Source organism: Canis lupus, chromosome 9, assembly GCF_003254725.2.
Source record: "Canis lupus dingo isolate Sandy chromosome 9, ASM325472v2, whole genome shotgun sequence".
Lineage (NCBI taxonomy): Eukaryota > Metazoa > Chordata > Mammalia > Carnivora > Canidae > Canis > Canis lupus.
The window spans coordinates 11,130,563-11,148,761 of record NC_064251.1 but is presented as its reverse complement, the minus strand read 5'-3'; the positions used below and the strand labels follow the sequence as shown (position 1 = coordinate 11,148,761).

Sequence of the window (18,199 nt, the reverse complement as noted above, 5' to 3'; positions counted from 1 at the left end):
TATTATTAAACTATCATCACCTCCTTTCAGTGTGCTGACCCTTCCTCCCTTCCCGACCTTGTTCCTCTGAAGGGTACTGTTGTACTTAGTGACCCTTGCTTCATACGTATCTTTCATTCTACTCATCTATGGAACATTCTTTTTCCATTATCACTGGGCAACTTGGTATCTGTTATCTAACAGAGGATTTTAAAGCATAGTTTAATGACGTGGTTTTTCTGGAAGCCCTAGCTTTAACACCACCACCATGTAGGCATTATTACATTCCCATGGGGAGGGTAAGCCAGAATATTTGAAGTATTTGAAGTCAGAATGATCTCAGAACATACAAGTTAGATGCTTGGTCTCCTGTTAAGCTTGGCCATTTCTTGGGAATATGTGTCAGACTTTCTCCTCCATTTTGAGTCTGGTCCTTCATACTCTTATCTCAACCTAGTCCCACATACTGATCTTAGATTTGTTAAAAGTCATCTTTCACCTTGCAAGTCATCCACCCTACTGTCTATAAGAGTTAAAGATGAAACCAATGGGAGACAAAAAGGGCATAAAATATTTATGGCCATGTCCTTGCATGGTGAAAAAAAAAAAAAAAAAAAAAGAAAAGAAAAGAAAGAAAAAAGGACAGTAGCTTTTAAGTCCCATTAATAACTGGACCAGTCTGTGATCCACCAGTTGGGCTTCTTACTACCAGAGGAAAAGAGCACAATTATTTGTCTTTGGCCTACTGATCATTCCATTCCTCCTTCCTGGATTGGCAGTATTCCTTCAATTGCCAATCTATTAAAATTGATGGCTCTTTAAACTGAAGTAGTGGCATGTAACTAGTCCTCTCTTTCACTGATCATGATGACAGAGACCGTAATAGTCAATGTTTCAGGTCTGTTTCTTCCTCTACTTAAAATCATCTTTCATTTAGGTACTTGGATCTCTATTTTTTTATATTGGCACATTGTTGCTACCCCAGCTTATCCCAGGACTTGGCAGTTCTTTGCTGATTGGTTAATTCATGTATGAAAAACTTTTTAAGTATTAATGATTGAAATAAAAGAATCCAATTTGATTTCTCCAACCTAAAGAAGGGATCCCTCCTCATTGATTTCTTTCCATACTTCCATTCCAGACATCGAAGAGTAAAAAGGAAGATGATAAAATGAAGGAAAGGCTAGGAAGAAAGAGAGGGATGAATGATTAGAAGCATTCTAAGATAAATGTTTACATCAGATGTGAATTAGAAATAGTCAGCCTTCTCCAAAGATGCAGTTGGAAAAATCATTACGAATTTCCAATAATCTATTTGTCAAATTGTGAAATTACCCAATTCATTTTCAATCTTGTTTCCAGAAACATTGAAAACAAATATAATTATGGAATACCATTACTTTACGTCACTCCCTCTAATACCAGGACAGTGTTTTCAAAAATTGGAAAGCATATTATCTGGTCAGTTGATCTTTAGAGAAAAATTTGTTCCATATCTTACAAATACTTTATATCCATGGGCTACAAATATCCATATCTATCTTCATAAAAAAAAGTTTTATTGTGTGTACAGGAATTAAAAAGATTCAGTACAATAAAAGACACAATGACTTTTAAAGACAAGTGTGTTCTTACAATTAAGAATACCAGAAATGATCCTACACTTCTTGGTTCCTGAGTCGTGTAATAAGCCATGGCTTGCTGCTAAAGAAAAAACAATGATTAAATACTAAGTTTTCTCGTTTCATGAATTTTATCCATATAAATGTGAACTGGCTCGTTAAACAGCCCTACTAGCACATGCCCTGATGTCACCATGAGTATTGGTAGGTGTCCATTCCAAAATGTGTGGCAAGAGGTGGTATTCCTTCCTCCCAAGGTCTATGAGGCACTGTGCTTTTATTCGAAGCAACAGGATTTAGCCTATTACATGGTGAGACAATGCTGGACATCTGTGTTAGCCTCCCCAAATGATGAGAGAGAAAGTGTTTCTCCTTTTCTCTGAGAGCTTACACACCTTCCTGTGACCACTGATCCATCATAAGGCCCCTTCCTTTTTTTGCCTCTTCCCATCTTCACTCCCATATCATATCTATTTCCCTTTTGTAAAAGTCTATACTTCTACATCTGTATCTATATATTTGTATTGGTTGATACTTCTCTATTCATCAGCAAGGAAAAAAAAAAGGACTTTATTCCTATGGAGTGCCTCTCTAGAATCTCAAGATCCCCCAAATTAGGGGTCTTAATTTCATTTGTCCCCTAAAGTGGAGCATGCCCAGGAATGTAGAAAGGCTGCTCTATTTCCCACCACCTATTACCTTGTCTCCCCACACCTGAACGAGGGCCAGGTTTTCTGACACAGTTTAGCTGGAGCACATGCCCTATCTGGGAGGAATTCAGTCAGAATCCATGAGGTAGGAATCTTTAAATGTCATGTATATTCAGCATGTAGGAGAGTCCCAACCCTAAGTAACTTCCATAGCTAGTTATGAGTTCCAGGACACTGGGACAGATGGGAGCACTACTTACAATAAAATAGAAGACCATACAGCCAATTAATGTGGTTTGTGGTACTAAAAAGATGAGGCAGTACAGTGCGACATGTTCACGGTAGTCCAATAGCAGTATAAACACAGAGAAGGCGGTGATCTAAAGAAGATATGAACGTGCACGTTAACCAGTCTGCATTTCCAGATAGGCTCCCAATTGAGATGACTCATCTTGAAGATATTCCGAATTTCAACTCCAATCTCAGAAACTTAAGTGAAATCAGCATATCTCTCAGTGAGTTAGCTGGATTACTCTAACTGGGTGTATCAAGAATGAGACAGGACTGGGGAAATCTAGGATCTAATATATGGACTCCTTTCATTACAGAAAAGGAAAAAAAAAAGGTGGCATTATATTGTTCTTGGAGGTAACATTAGTAGATAAGCAATAATCATAGGGAACGCAAATTGACATTTAATGGGAATGACACAACAGCAACAGTGAGAGAAGACTTCTGTTAGGGACACCAGGGGAAATAGAAGCTCATACCAACCCGGAGTGGCTTCAGTGAAAGTACTCAAATTAAAAATTCAGGGATAAGAGATAGTCACCAGGACAAGGGAAGCTCTCAGAATTTTTCTTCTAAAACATTGCAGTGATTAAAGCCTCCTAAAATTTTTTTATTTCTTTTATTACTAATGACCATTTTTATGGTCAGCATATTCTTCCTAAAAGTATGTTTCTTTCTTTCTTTCTAAATTTTATTTCTTAAAAGATTTATTTATTTATTTTTTTGAGAGAGAGAGAGAGAGAGCACAAGTGAGGACGGGGGGAGGGGGAACAGAGGGAGAGAGAGAGAAAGAGTCTCTGCTAGACTCCTGGATGAGTGTGGTGCCCGATTCGGGGCTCGATCTCACAACCCTGAGTCAAAATCAAGAGTCAGATGCTTAACCAACTGAGCCACCCAGCACTCCTAAAAGTATACTTATGATTGTATTTCTTTTTTGTACTCTAGGCTTCCACGGCCTCCTGCAGCCTGTAGAATAAATTTTTGAGTTCATCATTAAGGGCCAATGTGGTTCCAACCAATGTTTTTACCATAACTAGGGCCATGCTGAGGCTGCACATTGTTTTATTTCCTTTTCCATACCAGGTCATCAGCAGTTCCTGGAATAAGCCTGGAGTACCCCCCCACACCCCGAATTTCTCTTCATTTACTGAATCATCAGTCTCCTCTAGCTACTAAAATCTTACTCTTCCAGTTTCAATTCCTCATGGAAGTCTGTGCTCTCATTTTCCTGAGTTAATCTTTCCCTTCTCTGGTTGTCATAGAGATAATCTTTTAAAAAAGAGATAATCTTTTCCTTATCACTTTGTTTCAATAGGTGGCGGTTCCCTCTGTGTTTACCCTCTGAGTACCCTCTCAGGGTTGAAACTGTTATTTTTTTCTGCATTATCAGTCTTAGTTTGTGACACATTGTTAGAAGTCAACTAATATTTGTTGGATTAATAATTTACTTTCTGGCCCCAGAAATAACAGGAAATTAGAGTAGGTAACATATTTTTCATTTCTAATTTAGCGAAAATAAGTATTGCTTTTATGGAATTAAATTCAGTAGATTATGGAGAAGTAGTTTCTAGTTTTAACTGTGCTAGCAACAATATTTGTAATCTTGTATGGCCTTGTGGAGGTCCTTGGGCTTATTTCTTTTTCAGTAAAAAAGAAGATACAAATGGTTTCAGGGTTTCTTTCTAGCGCAGCTATTTTTAAGAGAGATAAGGGTAGAATTAGAAAGATAAAACATGCAGATTTTGAAACGAATCCTAAGGAAATATTTTAGACTGTAATTTTATTTTATCATTCTACTGAGGGCACATTTTAAAATACTGGCTCAACGATGTCCTTTGACAGGTGAATGGATAAAGAAGATATGGTATATGTATACTATGGAATATTACTCAGCCATCAGAAATGATGAATACCTATCATTTGTTTCGACGTGGATGGAACTGGGAGGGTATTATGCTGAGCGAAATAAGTCAGTTGGAGAAAGACAGTTATCATATGGTTTCACACATATGTGGAATATAAGAAATATAATATATAAGATATATATATAATATATAATATATAAGAAATAGTGAAAGGGACTATTAGGGAAAGGAGGGAAACCGAGTGGTGTAAATTAGAGAGGAAGACAAACCACGAGAGACTCCTAACTCTGGGAAACAAACAAACGGCTGCAGAAGGGGGGAAGATGGGGTGACTGGGTGATGGGCATTAAGGAGGGCATTTGATGGGATGAGCACTGGGTGTTATGTATGTTGGCAAATTTAATTTAAATAAAGTATTTTTAGGGACACCTGGGTGGCTCAGGATTTCAGCGTCTGCATTTGGCTCAGGGCATGATCATAGTTTAGGGATCGAGTCCTACATTGGGATCCCTGTGAGGAGCCTGCTTCTCCCTCTGCCTGTGTCTCTGCCTCTCTCTGTGTCTCTCATGAATAAATAAATAAAAACTTAAAAAAATAAAATAAAATAAAATATTTTTAAAAATAAAGAACTAGCTCAGAATTGTGTATTTAAACACAAAAAATGAATGTTTACAAGAAATATACTTACCATACAGAAGCCAAAAGACCAAATGCCACTATTTCGTTTCCCCTTGCGAAAAATGAATGAAATCACATATGTCAAGAAGATAAGTGAGGTGGAATAGCCAACAGCACATGGGATCTGAAATCAACAGGAATGGTGTGTTTAGTTAAAGACAAATGCAGTCTAAGAAAACAGTAGGATCCAAAAGATTGTCAGAGCACAGTGTTCTACAGTTATTTCACTAGTGACAATTTAATATCAATGAAAATAGTTTACACCTTCAAATTTTTTCATTAAATCATACAACAATATTTGTTCTATGAAGATGGTCACTTACTTGTATAATCTGACTTGTAATTTTAAAGAAAGTCTCTTGGAGATTTAAGCCGTAGTCCATTAAATACATAAGAAGGAAGATCAAGCAGTACATTGGAACATCCACCAGCGCCTGCCCAAACCAGTAAGCAGAAGGGAAGAGGCCCGAAATCCGTAGCTGGGACTGAATTTTGTTCTGATTAAAAAAACAGCAGAGATACAAAGTGGTATTTCAATTTGAGGTTTAAGAAAATGTGGATTATGTAAGGAAATATTCAAACAAAATTTTCATATGTAATAATTCTGCATCATGCTATAAGCATCATCTGGACCAAGGGATATGGATAATTCCAAACATAAATGATCAGTTTGCTGCTGTGACTAACAACATTGATATTCATCACACACCTGGCAGAAATATGTGAAAGAAAATCTAAGTATTAATGCTGCAGTAAACAAAATAGAGATTAATGATGTATGGGAGCATAAATCAGATTACCTCTCAGACAGGAGCCTCATTTACGTAATTAGAGACCATCAGCAAATTAACTATCTTTTTAAAAATTTATTTATTTATTTGTGGGGAGAGAGAGAGAACAAGCATGAGTGGGGGAGGGAGAGTGGGAGAAGCAGACTCTCTGCTGCAGAGAGCTGGACGTGGGGCTCCATCCCAGGACCCTGAGATCGTGACCCGAGCTGAAGGCAGATGCTTAATCAACTAAACTATCTAGGCACCCTGAATTTAACTATTTTTAAAGGAGAAAATATACTTGAAATTGCCTAATATATTATAATTGCTTAATTTGTGCCAAACCCCACATCACTTGATAAGTAGTTTTAAAATGTGTGATTTGGTATGTTTATTCAGAGTATGACAAGGAATATAAAATACATAATATTTATGAATGTAATAATATTGATGTACATATGTATAAATATTTGGAAGGATAATAAACATTTGAACATGTGCTATGCCCAAACGACCCTAAAGTATCACTTACTTAAAAGAATAAAGCTGTTTTAAGTAAACAGTATATAAGTATATAAAAAAACATATTATATATATCTATGTATAATTTAATCATAATAATCATAAATAAAAAATAGTATTTTATGTATATAAAATATATAATCTTTGGGGAGACAGACTTGTGCTCTCCCTATATAATAAATATATATGCAAACTATGTGGTTAGGTAAAGGGGGCTTGAGCTCTAGGATTAGTTAAGCTTGCCTAGGAGAGAATGAAATGTAGCATGAAGAGAGATTTAGGGGCTGAGATCTGAGGAGTTCCAGAATTTAGAGACAATGGAAATGAGTTACAAGTTCCAATGGAGGCAGACAGACAGTGGCCAAAATGTTGGGAGAACCATGATGGAATTGTGGCATCACACTGGCCAGAGAAAGAAAGTGTTTGCATTTCCTCTGGGAGACATTTTTTAAGTTAGAACTATGTTAACACTAAGGTGACTGGCAGTTCTATCAGGCCAGCAGATGGCATTCCCCAAGATTCCTGGAGGTTCTGCACCAAGAAGGGAATAAGGACGTGGATAGCACCCCCTTCTCTTGGACAACAGAATTACTTTGGAGAGGGAGAAATCGAAACAGATAAAGATGGCTATGCACGGTCATTTTCAAAGTTACAAAAATGGAGCCACTAAACGATATTCTATCAAGATTTGTAAATAAAGCTAATGCAAGTTGGCCTGGGTTGATTAGTCATGGAAATCCATCATCCTATGACCGCCACTCAAAAGTTGTCTCTGCTCCAGAGATACTGAAACAGAATCTTTGTCTTACAAGATGCTCCAAATATTTGTAGATACATTAAAAATCACTGGGATTAATGAAGGAGGGTCTGTGAATGAAAATGTATAAATAGATCGTCAGTTGAACATTGAAATTTATTTTTTATCTAAGTGCTCACGTTTTCAAAATATCATTTTCTCTTATTTCAAGGATCTCTTTTTCATTAACTTTTTTGAAATGCAATTTTGAAACAATGCAAAATACCCCTATTAAGTATACAGTTGCATGGGGTTTGACAAATGCATGTATTCCTGTATCACACTCATCACCCAAGTATTGAGCATATTCATTACTCCCCCTCCCCGATTTCCCATACTCCTTTGCAGCCAATAGCCTTTAGCACTGATTACAAGAAACCACAGGTCTGGTTTCTGTCAATATGAATTTATTTTACTTTTCTGATAATTTCCTATAAACGAAATCATTCAGTATTTACTCTTTTATGTCTTCATTCCCTCAGTGTAATGGTTGCAAGTTGTATCCATGCTGATGCATGTTTAGTGGTTTCTTCTTTTGTATTGTTCAGTAATATTCCATGGTATGGCTACACAAGGATTTACTTACAATTCACAGTTCGATGGAAATTGGGGCTGTTTCAGGTAGTTGCCTATTACAAATAAAGCTACCAAGAATGTTAATGTACCAGTCTGTATGTAGAAAGACATTTTCTTTTCTCCCAGATAAATACTTCGGAGAGAAATTCTGGGCCATACAATAAATGTATTTTTAGCTTTATAAGACAGAGCCAAATTGCTTAGCAAAGTGATCGTGCGTTTTATATTCCCGCCAACAATGCATAAGAGTTCTAGTGTCTCCATATCCTCACAAACTTGATATTAATGTTATTCATTTCATTTAAAGTGTTGAGGGACCTCACTGGGGCTATTTTCCTGATTACTCATGATACCAGCCATCTTTTTATGGGAGCGTTTTCCTTCCATATATCTTCTTTGGTGAAGTATTTGTTCAAATATCTTGCCCATTTTTAAAATTAGCCTCTTTTATTACTGAGATAGAAGAGTTCTTTATATTCTTGACACCATTATTTTTTTTTAAATATGGAATGCTCCACAAATTTTTGTGACATCCTTGTGTGGGGACCATGTTACTCCTCTTCGTGTCTTTCCAATTTTAACGTATGTGCTGCCAAAGCAAGCACAATGCAAGTCTTCTGTTAGATGTACAAGCATTGTGAATATTTTTCTCCCAGCTGGAAGCTTTTTATTTTATCATTGGTGTTTTACAAAGAGCAAAAGGTCTTACCTTTGATGAATTCCAAGTTCTCATTTTCTTTTAAGGTATATTCTTATTCTGTCCCATGTAGGAAATAACTGCCTACCACAACATATATGATTTATTTCAAAATAATTTTGTAGGGGCACCTGGATGGCTCAGTGGTTGAGCATCTGCCTTTGGCTCAGGGTGTGATCCTGGGGTCCTGGGACTGAGTCCTGCACCGGGTTCCCTGCAGGGAGCCTGCTTCTCCCTCTGCCTGTGTCTCTGCCTCTCTCTCTCTCTCTCTCTCTCTGTGTCTCTCATGAATAAATAAATAAAATCTTTAAAAAAAGCAAAATATTTTGCATATGGTGTAGGTGAGTGCTAAGAACATTTTTCCCCCTCATGTCAATGTCAGGTTGTTCTGGTAAAATTTGCTGTATTCCCTGGCAGTTTTACTGAAAATCAACCAATAATATCTGAATTGTCTATTTTGTTTCATAAGCCCATATGACTATCCTAAATAAATGCAACACATTCTTCATTCCTACAACTTTGTGGTAAGCCTTGAAGACAGAAGCATAACTCACTCAACTTCGTTTTTCTCTTTAAAAGTTATTTTGTCTATTCTAGGCTCTGCATATCCACATAAATTTTAGAATCATTCTCTATCTGATTCTCTATCTGATCAATTTATTTATCCCTATATTTACAAAGCCTTAAAAAATTTAGATCTTAGGACTTACTGCTGAATTGGCTGCTCTCTTAAATGTGTACAAATAGCTCTATGGAAAATCCTTTAATTATATTACCTTCAGCTTCTATTCATACAAAGTAATAAAGGTTTCATTATTACCTTATAATCATCAATGCTGCCCATGGCGATATAAGGAGCACAAGATGATGCCAGAATCAACCAGAACGTGGTATATCCTGGGAATTCAAATGGATTACTCTGTCTCTCCTGAAAATGCAAAGAATATAGTGAGCTGAATAACAGATTCAAAATTCATTTTCTGGAATACATTTTTAAAAATATCAAACTGATTATATATACTCCTGCCTTAAGGCCCTGTTGAGGTTGCCAAACTCTTTTATTATCCATCCAGTTTTGAAGCTTGACTCTTGTCTTTATACGCATTCATGAATAAGGAAAATGACTCAATGAAGGTGAGTGAATTGATATTACAAAGTTGGAAAAGAAAAAGGGAGTAGATTTGTCATTTTCTCTTTTTAAAAAATTAAAAAAAATTTATTTATTTATGAGAGACACAGAAAGAGACAGAGACATAGGCAGAGGGAGAAGCAGGCTCCCCATGGAGAGTTTGATGCGGAACTCGATCCTGGGATCCTGGGATCATGACCTGAGCCAAAGGCAGTTGCTCAACCACTGAGCTACCCAGCTGCCTGTCCCCAATTTGTCATTTTCTTCTGTTACGATTCTAAAATTTATTCTGATGTTAAATAATAAATAATGATAATTCATTTGAAACATTCCACTTTTAACTCCTATTTAATTATTTCAAATGTGATAGCTTGAGTCAAAAAATCCTTTCAGATGTTTCGTGGGCACAATGATGATAAGAATCTTTCTAGGTACACCACAAGACCAGATAAATATTGGTTGAGGGTTCAAAAATAGAGATAAAGTAGAGGACTAGAAGGGGAAGTGAAATCTCCAAGAAAAATCTTTGTACTTGGCTACACATCTGGTTGCTCCTGTCTAGAACAGTCTTGGAGGACAGAAGATTCACAGACTGTCCTGAAGGCAGTTCGCATGTTACTTTCAGGATCCACATAGGTGCTGTTTGATTACACACATTACTGAAAAAAGTTATAACTGGAGTCCAGTCGTCTTCAGGCTGGCCATCAGAGACACACCTGCTAACTACAGAAAGGTGAGACTTAATTAAGCTTATTGACCGAATCTCTTCGGTATATCTCACATGCTGGGTGGACTCCACACTCAGTGGTAAGTCCATGACTTTGAGCAGGACATGAGCAAGGTCTGACACTACAGAAAACTCTTATTTGAACAAGGAACTGGTAAATTCACATAGAATATGAAATGATTTGCAGGAAATAATAGAGTTTAGATATTGGGCACATAAATACAGGTCAAGTAAGGTAGTTGCTATCAAATTCCTTGTAGCTAAAATAGAATGTTTTTATAGATGGAAGCTCAAGGCAATTTGCTCAATTTGCATCCCTCCTCAGACACCAGCAAATTGATAGGAGTTAATTAAATGAACCTTAGTATATATTCTAAAATTAATTAATACTTGATGGATGATTAGAACTTTTTGCTTTAATGATTTAGTTTCTTACACATTGTTACTGAAAGGGATTTTTATTTCCTGAACACATCATGAACTACATTGTGAAAAGCTAACCCAAGATCTTGCAGGAGTGAGTAAAAATAATGGTGGGTTCTTGGCTCTTTCCATAATCAGGAAAAGACAATTATCATATGGTTTCACTCATATGTGGAATATAACAGTGCAGTGAATCATAGGGAAAGGGAAGGAAAACTGAATGGGAAGTCATCAGAGAGGGAGAAACACCATGGGAGACTCTGGAGTATAGGGAAAAAACTGAGGGTTGCTGGAACGAAGGTGGGTGGGGGTAGTGGGGTACCTGGGTGATGGGCATTAAGGAGGGCATGTGATATGAGGAACACGGGGTGTTTTATGCAACTGATAAATTATTGAACACTACATCTCAAACTAGCGATGTACCATATGTTGGCTAATTAAATTTAAATTAAAAATGTAATGGTGGATTCATTTATATATATGTGGGTGCCTGGTCCTTAGCCATATATATTATCATAAAACCCAATAGTGGAATGGAATATAGATAATTTGTTGAACTCTGACATTCATTTATGCATTTAACAAATTAATTAGTGCTCGAGGCCCTATCTCAAGTATAACATTTTTTAAAGATTTTATTTATTTATTCATGAGAGAGAGAGAGAGAGAGAGAGAGAGAGGTAGAGACATAGGCTGAGGTAGGCTGAATTAGAGGCAGGCTCCCTGCAGAGAGCCCGATGTGGGACTCGATCCCAACCACTGAACCACCCAGGTGTCCCTCATGTATAAAATATTATGTAGTGTTAAAAATACATGGTCTCTGGGGATGCCTGGGTGGCTCAGTGGTTGAGCATCTGCCTTTGGCTCAGGGGGTGATCCTGGGATCCAGGATTGAGTCCCACATCGGGCTCCCTTCATGGAGCCTGCTTCTCCCTCTGCCTATGTCTCTACCTCTCTCTGTGTGTCTCTCATGAATAAATAAATGAATCTTTAAAAAAAAAATACATGGTCTCTGTGTTCAAAGAACTCTCTAAGAGGAAGAAATATATTTAGGAAATAATCAAAAAAGAATAATTACAAACTCTAATAGGTATTCAGGTTTGTATAGAGTCCAATCACCTGGGCTTTTTTTTTTTTTTTTTAAGAAATAAGGATTTCCCCTCCCCCCCAGGTATGAAAAAGCTGGTTTGGTAGGTCTAGGGTAAGCTCAAATAATTAGTATTTATTATAAGGAACTAGAGTAATTCTAATGTAACCATTCTGCAATTTTGGCCTGAACTTTGTCCCAATTTTTTTTCCTTTTCTAACATTTCTAAAAAAAATAATAAGACCTCAGTTTTGTTTCTCTTTTCTTTTTTTTTTCTTTTCTTTCTTTTCTTTCTCTTTTCATTTCTTTTCCCCTCTCTGTCTTCCTCCTAATTTCCCTCCTCCCCTTTCCTTTCCTTCCTTCCCTCTTAATGTTTTTGTGCTGGTTTCAGTGCTGTATAAGTTCACTTTCATTACCTCACGTTCTCCTTGAAAAGATATTTTATTAGTTCTGTTTTTCATTTAAAAAATTGAAGCTCTGGGGGGACTGGGCTGGCTCAGCTTGTAGAGCATGTGACTCATGATCTCGGGGTTGTGGGCTCAAGTCCCACGTTAGGTGTAGATATTACTTAAAAAATGGAAGCTCTAAAAAGCGTATTGATTTTTCACACCCAGGAGCTAGCATGAATCCAAATGGTAATTTATTATGCAAGAGTTTACACAACAAGAACAAGATCGCAGCACTTCAAAGAGGGGTGATCTGGGAGATCCTGTGGGAAGAGAGTCCAGATTCCTGATGGAGGAGAGTCAATATACTTACACTTGAAAATGTACTTCTGTCAGTTTGGATATGTGCTGATGGTGTAATCATTCCAAGTAGCGCATTACTAATGATATCCATAAGAACTGGGAAGCAATTTAGTCTTTTGGTATTGCACGCTAATGAAAAACTGTAATTCTAAAATATAAAAAGCAAGATTATAAATTCTCAAAGATCTTCATTTTTTTTTTTTTGCTGAAGTGGTCAAAATTCAATATTTTAATGAAAAGTTGTGGTTTTAAAATGATGTCAAATAATCAAAGAAAAAATACCATATAAGTAAAACAAAATATGTATGTAGGCTGTATTTAATTTTCAGGACCCCAGACATCTGGCTTAAGGCTAGAATCAACTATTAGTGTTTAAGAATAAAACAGAGGTTTCAGAATATATCTATTATAAAATCCCTGAGAGGAAATCTGAGTTCTTTGGACTTAAATATGCACTTGACAGTGGGTATTATACAGTATTTATTCTGCTAATACACACAGTTTGTATTGTTAGACGGTGACTGCGATTGAATTATTCAATATACTAATGACTATCACTGAGTAAGTAGGAAATGAAAGCAGTACTTGTTTTTCATTTTGTTTCCTGGAGAACTAAGTATCTTGATATTATGTTAGCTTTCCACACCTTTGAGAAACATTATGAAACAGAGACCAGCATACCTTTGTATTACCAGATACTGTGATGGCTCCATTATAAGATGGGTCATCCAGGCCATTTTTAGTTCCAAATACATCTACTTCCAAAGCTATGTTCTGATGCTCCACAGAATGTATAAAGTCATCAATGCTTGCCCCTAAATTATAATTAAATATATTAGGTATACCACAAAACTTAGAAAATCAATATCAAGTTGTACCGTGAAATTATAATTAATGTCATTATGTGATCCTTACTGTAATATGTACTGTCATAAGAACATAAGAACAGGGATCCCTGGATGGCGCAGCAGTTTGGCGCCTGCCTTTGGCCCAGGGCGCGATCCTGGAGACCCGGGATCGAATCCCACATCGGGCTCCCGGTGCATGGAGCCTGCTTCTCCCTCTGCCTGTGTCTCTGCCTCTCTCTCTCTCTCTCTCTGTGACTATCATAAATAAATAAAAATTAAAAAAAAAAGAACATAAGAACATATTTGCTACTGTGAATTAAGAATCTATGCACTTGTCATGGAGTTTACTTTATAATATGTTTGTTTGTTTCTGATTATTGCTAATGTGAAAGATAAAAGTCTTTTTTAGCACCATATGGTATTTGGTGCTATATTTTTCCTAGACTATTGAAATGAGTGGCCTTCACAGTTAAAGTTTTAATGACACATATAACCTCCACTAATTAACCGCAAAAATTGCTAAATCTCACTTTACTACTTCTAGATTATTAATTGACTTTAAAAATGTGTCTTGATATAGGAAGACAACCTGTTGGATGAAGACATGAAGAGCTTTGTGGACCTTCCCCTAGAAAAGCAATCACAACTTGAGAAAATTACTAAAAATCCAACAAGTTAAAAATCTCCTGATTATCTTAGAGGCATACAGAAAATAGAAAACAATAATTATTTAAGAAAAATGTAATACACTGGGTAAGAACACTAAGAAACTGGCATTTGAGCCAAAACCTATACCTTCACTCCCTATCCTCGATTAGTATGACAGAAGCTCCACTCTGACTGGATCTGGTCAAGAGCCCAGGAATCCTTCTTCTTCCAGCCCAGTCTAGGGCTATAGTATCTTCCTGGAAAGAACTGGATCCTTGAAGACAAGGATAATTGGGCCTTGTTATTTTTGGCCTCTTGTGCCTAGGATAGAGCTTCCATATTATGAATAGAGGATGGATGGAAGAAGAGAACTCTAGACCTTTCACTGCCTGGGATGGAGTTTCTGTAACCTGGACCTGGAAGGAATGAGAAAGGTTGGTGGCCATCCCTTCCCAGGATGATAACTAGATAGTCACTGAAGTTGCATCCTTTCTTCACACCATACACAAAAAATTAACTCAAAATGGATCACAGACCTATATATGAGAACTAAGAATACAAAAACCTTAGAAGAAAGTATAGAAGTGAATCTTTATTATCTTGGGTTAGATAAAGCTTACCTAGATATGACACCAAAAGCACAAGCAAGGAAAAAAAAAATAAGTTAGACTTCCTATGAATTAAAACATGAGGCTTCAAAGGCCACTAATGAGAAAATGAAAAGGCAATCTACAGGATGATGTTTTTTGCAGTTGATTCTTATTATTCATGGTACATATATTCTATAAAGTCACCACAAACACTGAAATAGTGAATTCCTTTTTTTAAAGATTTTATCTATTTATTCATGAGATACACAGAGAGAAAGAGAGAGAGAGAAAGAGAGAGAGAGAGAGAGAGAGAGAGAGAGAGAGGCGGAGGGAGAAGCAGTCTCCATGAAGGGAGTCCAACATGGGACTTGATCCCTCCCCAGCATCAGACCCTGGGCTGAAGGCGGCACTAAACCACTGAGCCACCCGGGCTGCCCGAAATAGTCAACTCTTAATTATTGCTCCTAGGGGAAACACAGGGTTAGGTTCCTGTGAGCTTCTGGTCACAACAGTTTCTTTGACCAACCCATGTATCACCACATTTTATATATGTTTTGGTATATATATTGTTGATTCATTCACATTGATATCACAGCCAGTGGCACTATAACTCATGCCTGAACAAAGCTTATTTAACACACGTATTTTCTCTGTAAGGTACCTTACAGCCTTCTTGACTTAGGGACACTGGAAAGCTATTCAGCACCATACTTGGGAGCCTTTTTCAATAGCAGAATCACCAACAAAAAGCATGAAACTGTGAAAAAAATGTGGCACTAAACAGACTACAGAAAGGATACTTATGTACAGCATGAGAGCTTAAACAAGAAGGCAGAGTGTCACCTTGTTCTACCTCAGGTGCAAAGTGTGTGCCCAGTGACTCAAATTTTCACTTCTCTGAGCATGTCTGTGAATGGCTATGAGAGAGCCATGAGTATTGGTTTTGCTACTGACTAGACAAGTTTGCAAATACCTCACCCGTGAACAATGAGGATCTATTGCAACTAATCAGAGACTTGTATCTAGAACATATAAAGACACTTAGGACTCAATAAAAAGAACATACAACCCATTTTGTTAAATAGGAAAAAAAGACACTTCTCCAAAGATAGATACACAACTGATCAGTAAGCGCATGGAGAGATGCCTACCTAAGGTCATTAGTGATTAGTAAAATGCAAATCAAACCACAAGATACTAGTTGATTCAAACTATGATGAGTATGACAAAAAAAAAAGACAGGAAATAACAAGTTTGGGTGAAAATGTATAGAAATTGGACTCCTCACAAATTGTTGGCATAAATATAAATTGGAGTAGTCACTTTTTAAAAGTTTGACCATTCCTCAAAAGGCTAAATATAGTCACCACATGACCCAGCAATTTCATTTCTGGGTTTTATATCCCAAAGAAAGGAAAAAAGAGTTCATATAAAAACTTACACATGGATGTGTATAGGAGCATTATTCATAATAGCCAGTTATTGGGGAAATATACCCATCATCTGATGAATAATAAATAAAATGTAGTACATTCACACAATAAAATATTATTCCACAATTAAAATGTTAAATATCGAAACATGCTACAACAGAGATGAACCTTGAAACATCGTGCTAAGTGAAAGAAGTTAGTCATAAAAGATCATATCTTGTATAATTCGACTTATGTTAAATATTAAATGTCCAGAGTAGCAGATCTGTAGAAACAGAAAGAAAATTTGTGGTTTCTCAGAGCTGGGGACAAAGTGAGTGAGAGTGAGTATTCACAAGTATGGGATTTCTTTTTGAGATGAAAATATTCTAAAATAAGTTGTAATGATGGTCACAATATTCTGTGAAATACACTCAAACCTACTGAATTGTACACTTGCAATAAATGAAATAGTACAGGAGTTATATCACAAGATGTTACAAATGCTTTCATTTTGCAAACAGCTGCCAGGAAATATTTTTCTCCTTGGCAAATATTTTCCTGATTCCTTTTCCATTTTGGGCTTGTATTCATCATCCTCAAGCCTCATGAACAGTCCTATGCTGAAGAAGTCAAAAGCTCATTTTTCCCCTCTCATGTTTTATGTTTTATAAGTATTACTTGTAACAGTGAATGCATTTGGGAATGGTGTATTCACCACAGAATACCTGTTTTATTGATGATCAATAGTTGAGTGAGAGGATCACGTGGTTGTTGTCCAGGAGCAAGGAAGTATAAATGAGGAGAAAGGTCCCAAGTGTAGCTCCTTTCATAAATTCTCATGATGATATTCTCCAAAAGAAGGGGGCAAATTCCAATTCCTAGAATCAAGAAACTACACAGAAGAAAGATGCCAGCATGAATGCACAGTCATTTCTGAACCTTTTGGAACCATCTGAGCAGATTATGATGTGATGAGATCAATAAATTATGAAAATTAAACATAGAGCTCTCTGAGTCATTTCTTGAGTATTTCGTCCTTTTCCTACCTCTTAATTAAAGATGAGAAAATTAGATTTATCCTTTTCTCACTTCTCTTGTTACTCTCTGGCCCCTGCATATCCCACACGAATCCCTTTAACTGTGCATGCAGATTCTGCTTCTCCTCCGAGACTCCGGTATTTTGCCCTCCCTTCCTGCTAGTTAATCAGTCAAAGCTCTGTACTCAATTTTCTTCACACCTACTCCTTTTCACATAGTTCCTATTTCTTTAGTGACAGCAGGATTTCGTTAGTCTCCAGGCTCAAATTTTCAATTATTCTTTACTCTTTATTCTCCTATATTCTCTATTTAAAATAAGTTGATTTTTTTTTTTTTTAATTTGAGAAAGAGAAAGAGAGAGAGCAAGAGAACAAGCACATGAGTGGGGTGGGGAGGAGCAGAGGGAGAGGGAGAGGAAAAATATTTCCAAGCAGACTCTTTGCTGAACTTGGAGCCCAATACAGGGCTCGATCACATGACCCTGAAACCATGACCTGAAAACCAAGAGTCATACGCTTTGCCAACTGAGCCACCTAGGCACCCCTCAGTTGAAAATTTTTATCATTTCTTCATTATATCTTGCCTCAAAACTTTTCTATTCCTAATTTCTAATTTTACAATATTACATCTTATTTGAATTCTTGCTAAATGCTCGGCATCTCTCCAGACTCTGTCATACAGGGTTGCCAGATTAATAATAAAGGTTTTTCTTTCTTTTTTTTTAATAAGGTTTTTATTAAATCATGCTATCTCCTTGTCAAAGATTCTCAAGGAATTCCCATTATTTATTTATTTAGCAAGTATTTACTGAGACTCTATTATGTGCTAACAAGCCTCCTATTTTTCGATGCTTAATCAAAGAATTCATAGACTAGGTAATGATTGACAGCCAAAGTGCCAAAGACACAAGGGTGCTAATGAGAGGTGATGTGACTCTTAGGAGCAGGGATAGTGCTCACCATGCACACTATGGAGTGAGCTTTCATCACGTAAGAGGGCTAGTGGGGAAGTCATGACACCTAGGTAAGAGAAAGTAGAATACAGTGGGAGAGTCGGGACATCCAGGGAAGAATCAGGAGCATTATTGTAGAGCATCTAA

At 36.8% G+C, this 18,199-nt stretch overlaps 1 protein-coding gene and 1 non-coding gene across 6 annotated transcripts in view; both read right to left on the bottom strand.

The window, feature by feature from the left end:
• LOC112652897 (ABC-type organic anion transporter ABCA8-like) overlaps nucleotides 1–18,199 on the bottom strand; it is a 76,341-nt gene that overhangs the window by 11,179 nt on the left and 46,963 nt on the right. For 4 of the 5 annotated variants that reach the window (XM_025436529.3, XM_025436530.3, XM_025436528.3 and 1 more), the window contains 9 exons: nucleotides 16,788–16,954; nucleotides 13,243–13,376; nucleotides 12,572–12,709; nucleotides 9,267–9,374; nucleotides 5,409–5,582; nucleotides 5,096–5,209; nucleotides 2,512–2,631; nucleotides 1,615–1,683; nucleotides 1,071–1,162 (listed from right to left, as the gene is read on the bottom strand). In XM_025436529.3, coding sequence (XP_025292314.1) covers nucleotides 1,071–1,162; nucleotides 1,615–1,683; nucleotides 2,512–2,631; nucleotides 5,096–5,209; nucleotides 5,409–5,582; nucleotides 9,267–9,374; nucleotides 12,572–12,709; nucleotides 13,243–13,376; nucleotides 16,788–16,954 — 1,116 coding nt within the window. The remainder of the gene's footprint in view (nucleotides 1–1,070; nucleotides 1,163–1,614; nucleotides 1,684–2,511; nucleotides 2,632–5,095; nucleotides 5,210–5,408; nucleotides 5,583–9,266; nucleotides 9,375–12,571; nucleotides 12,710–13,242; nucleotides 13,377–16,787; nucleotides 16,955–18,199) is intronic. The other variant, XM_049113957.1, reaches the window with a different exon arrangement.
• LOC112653049 (U6 spliceosomal RNA) lies at nucleotides 8,248–8,354 on the bottom strand. Its single transcript, XR_003131897.1, has one exon. It is a non-coding gene; the product is annotated as a U6 spliceosomal RNA (small nuclear RNA).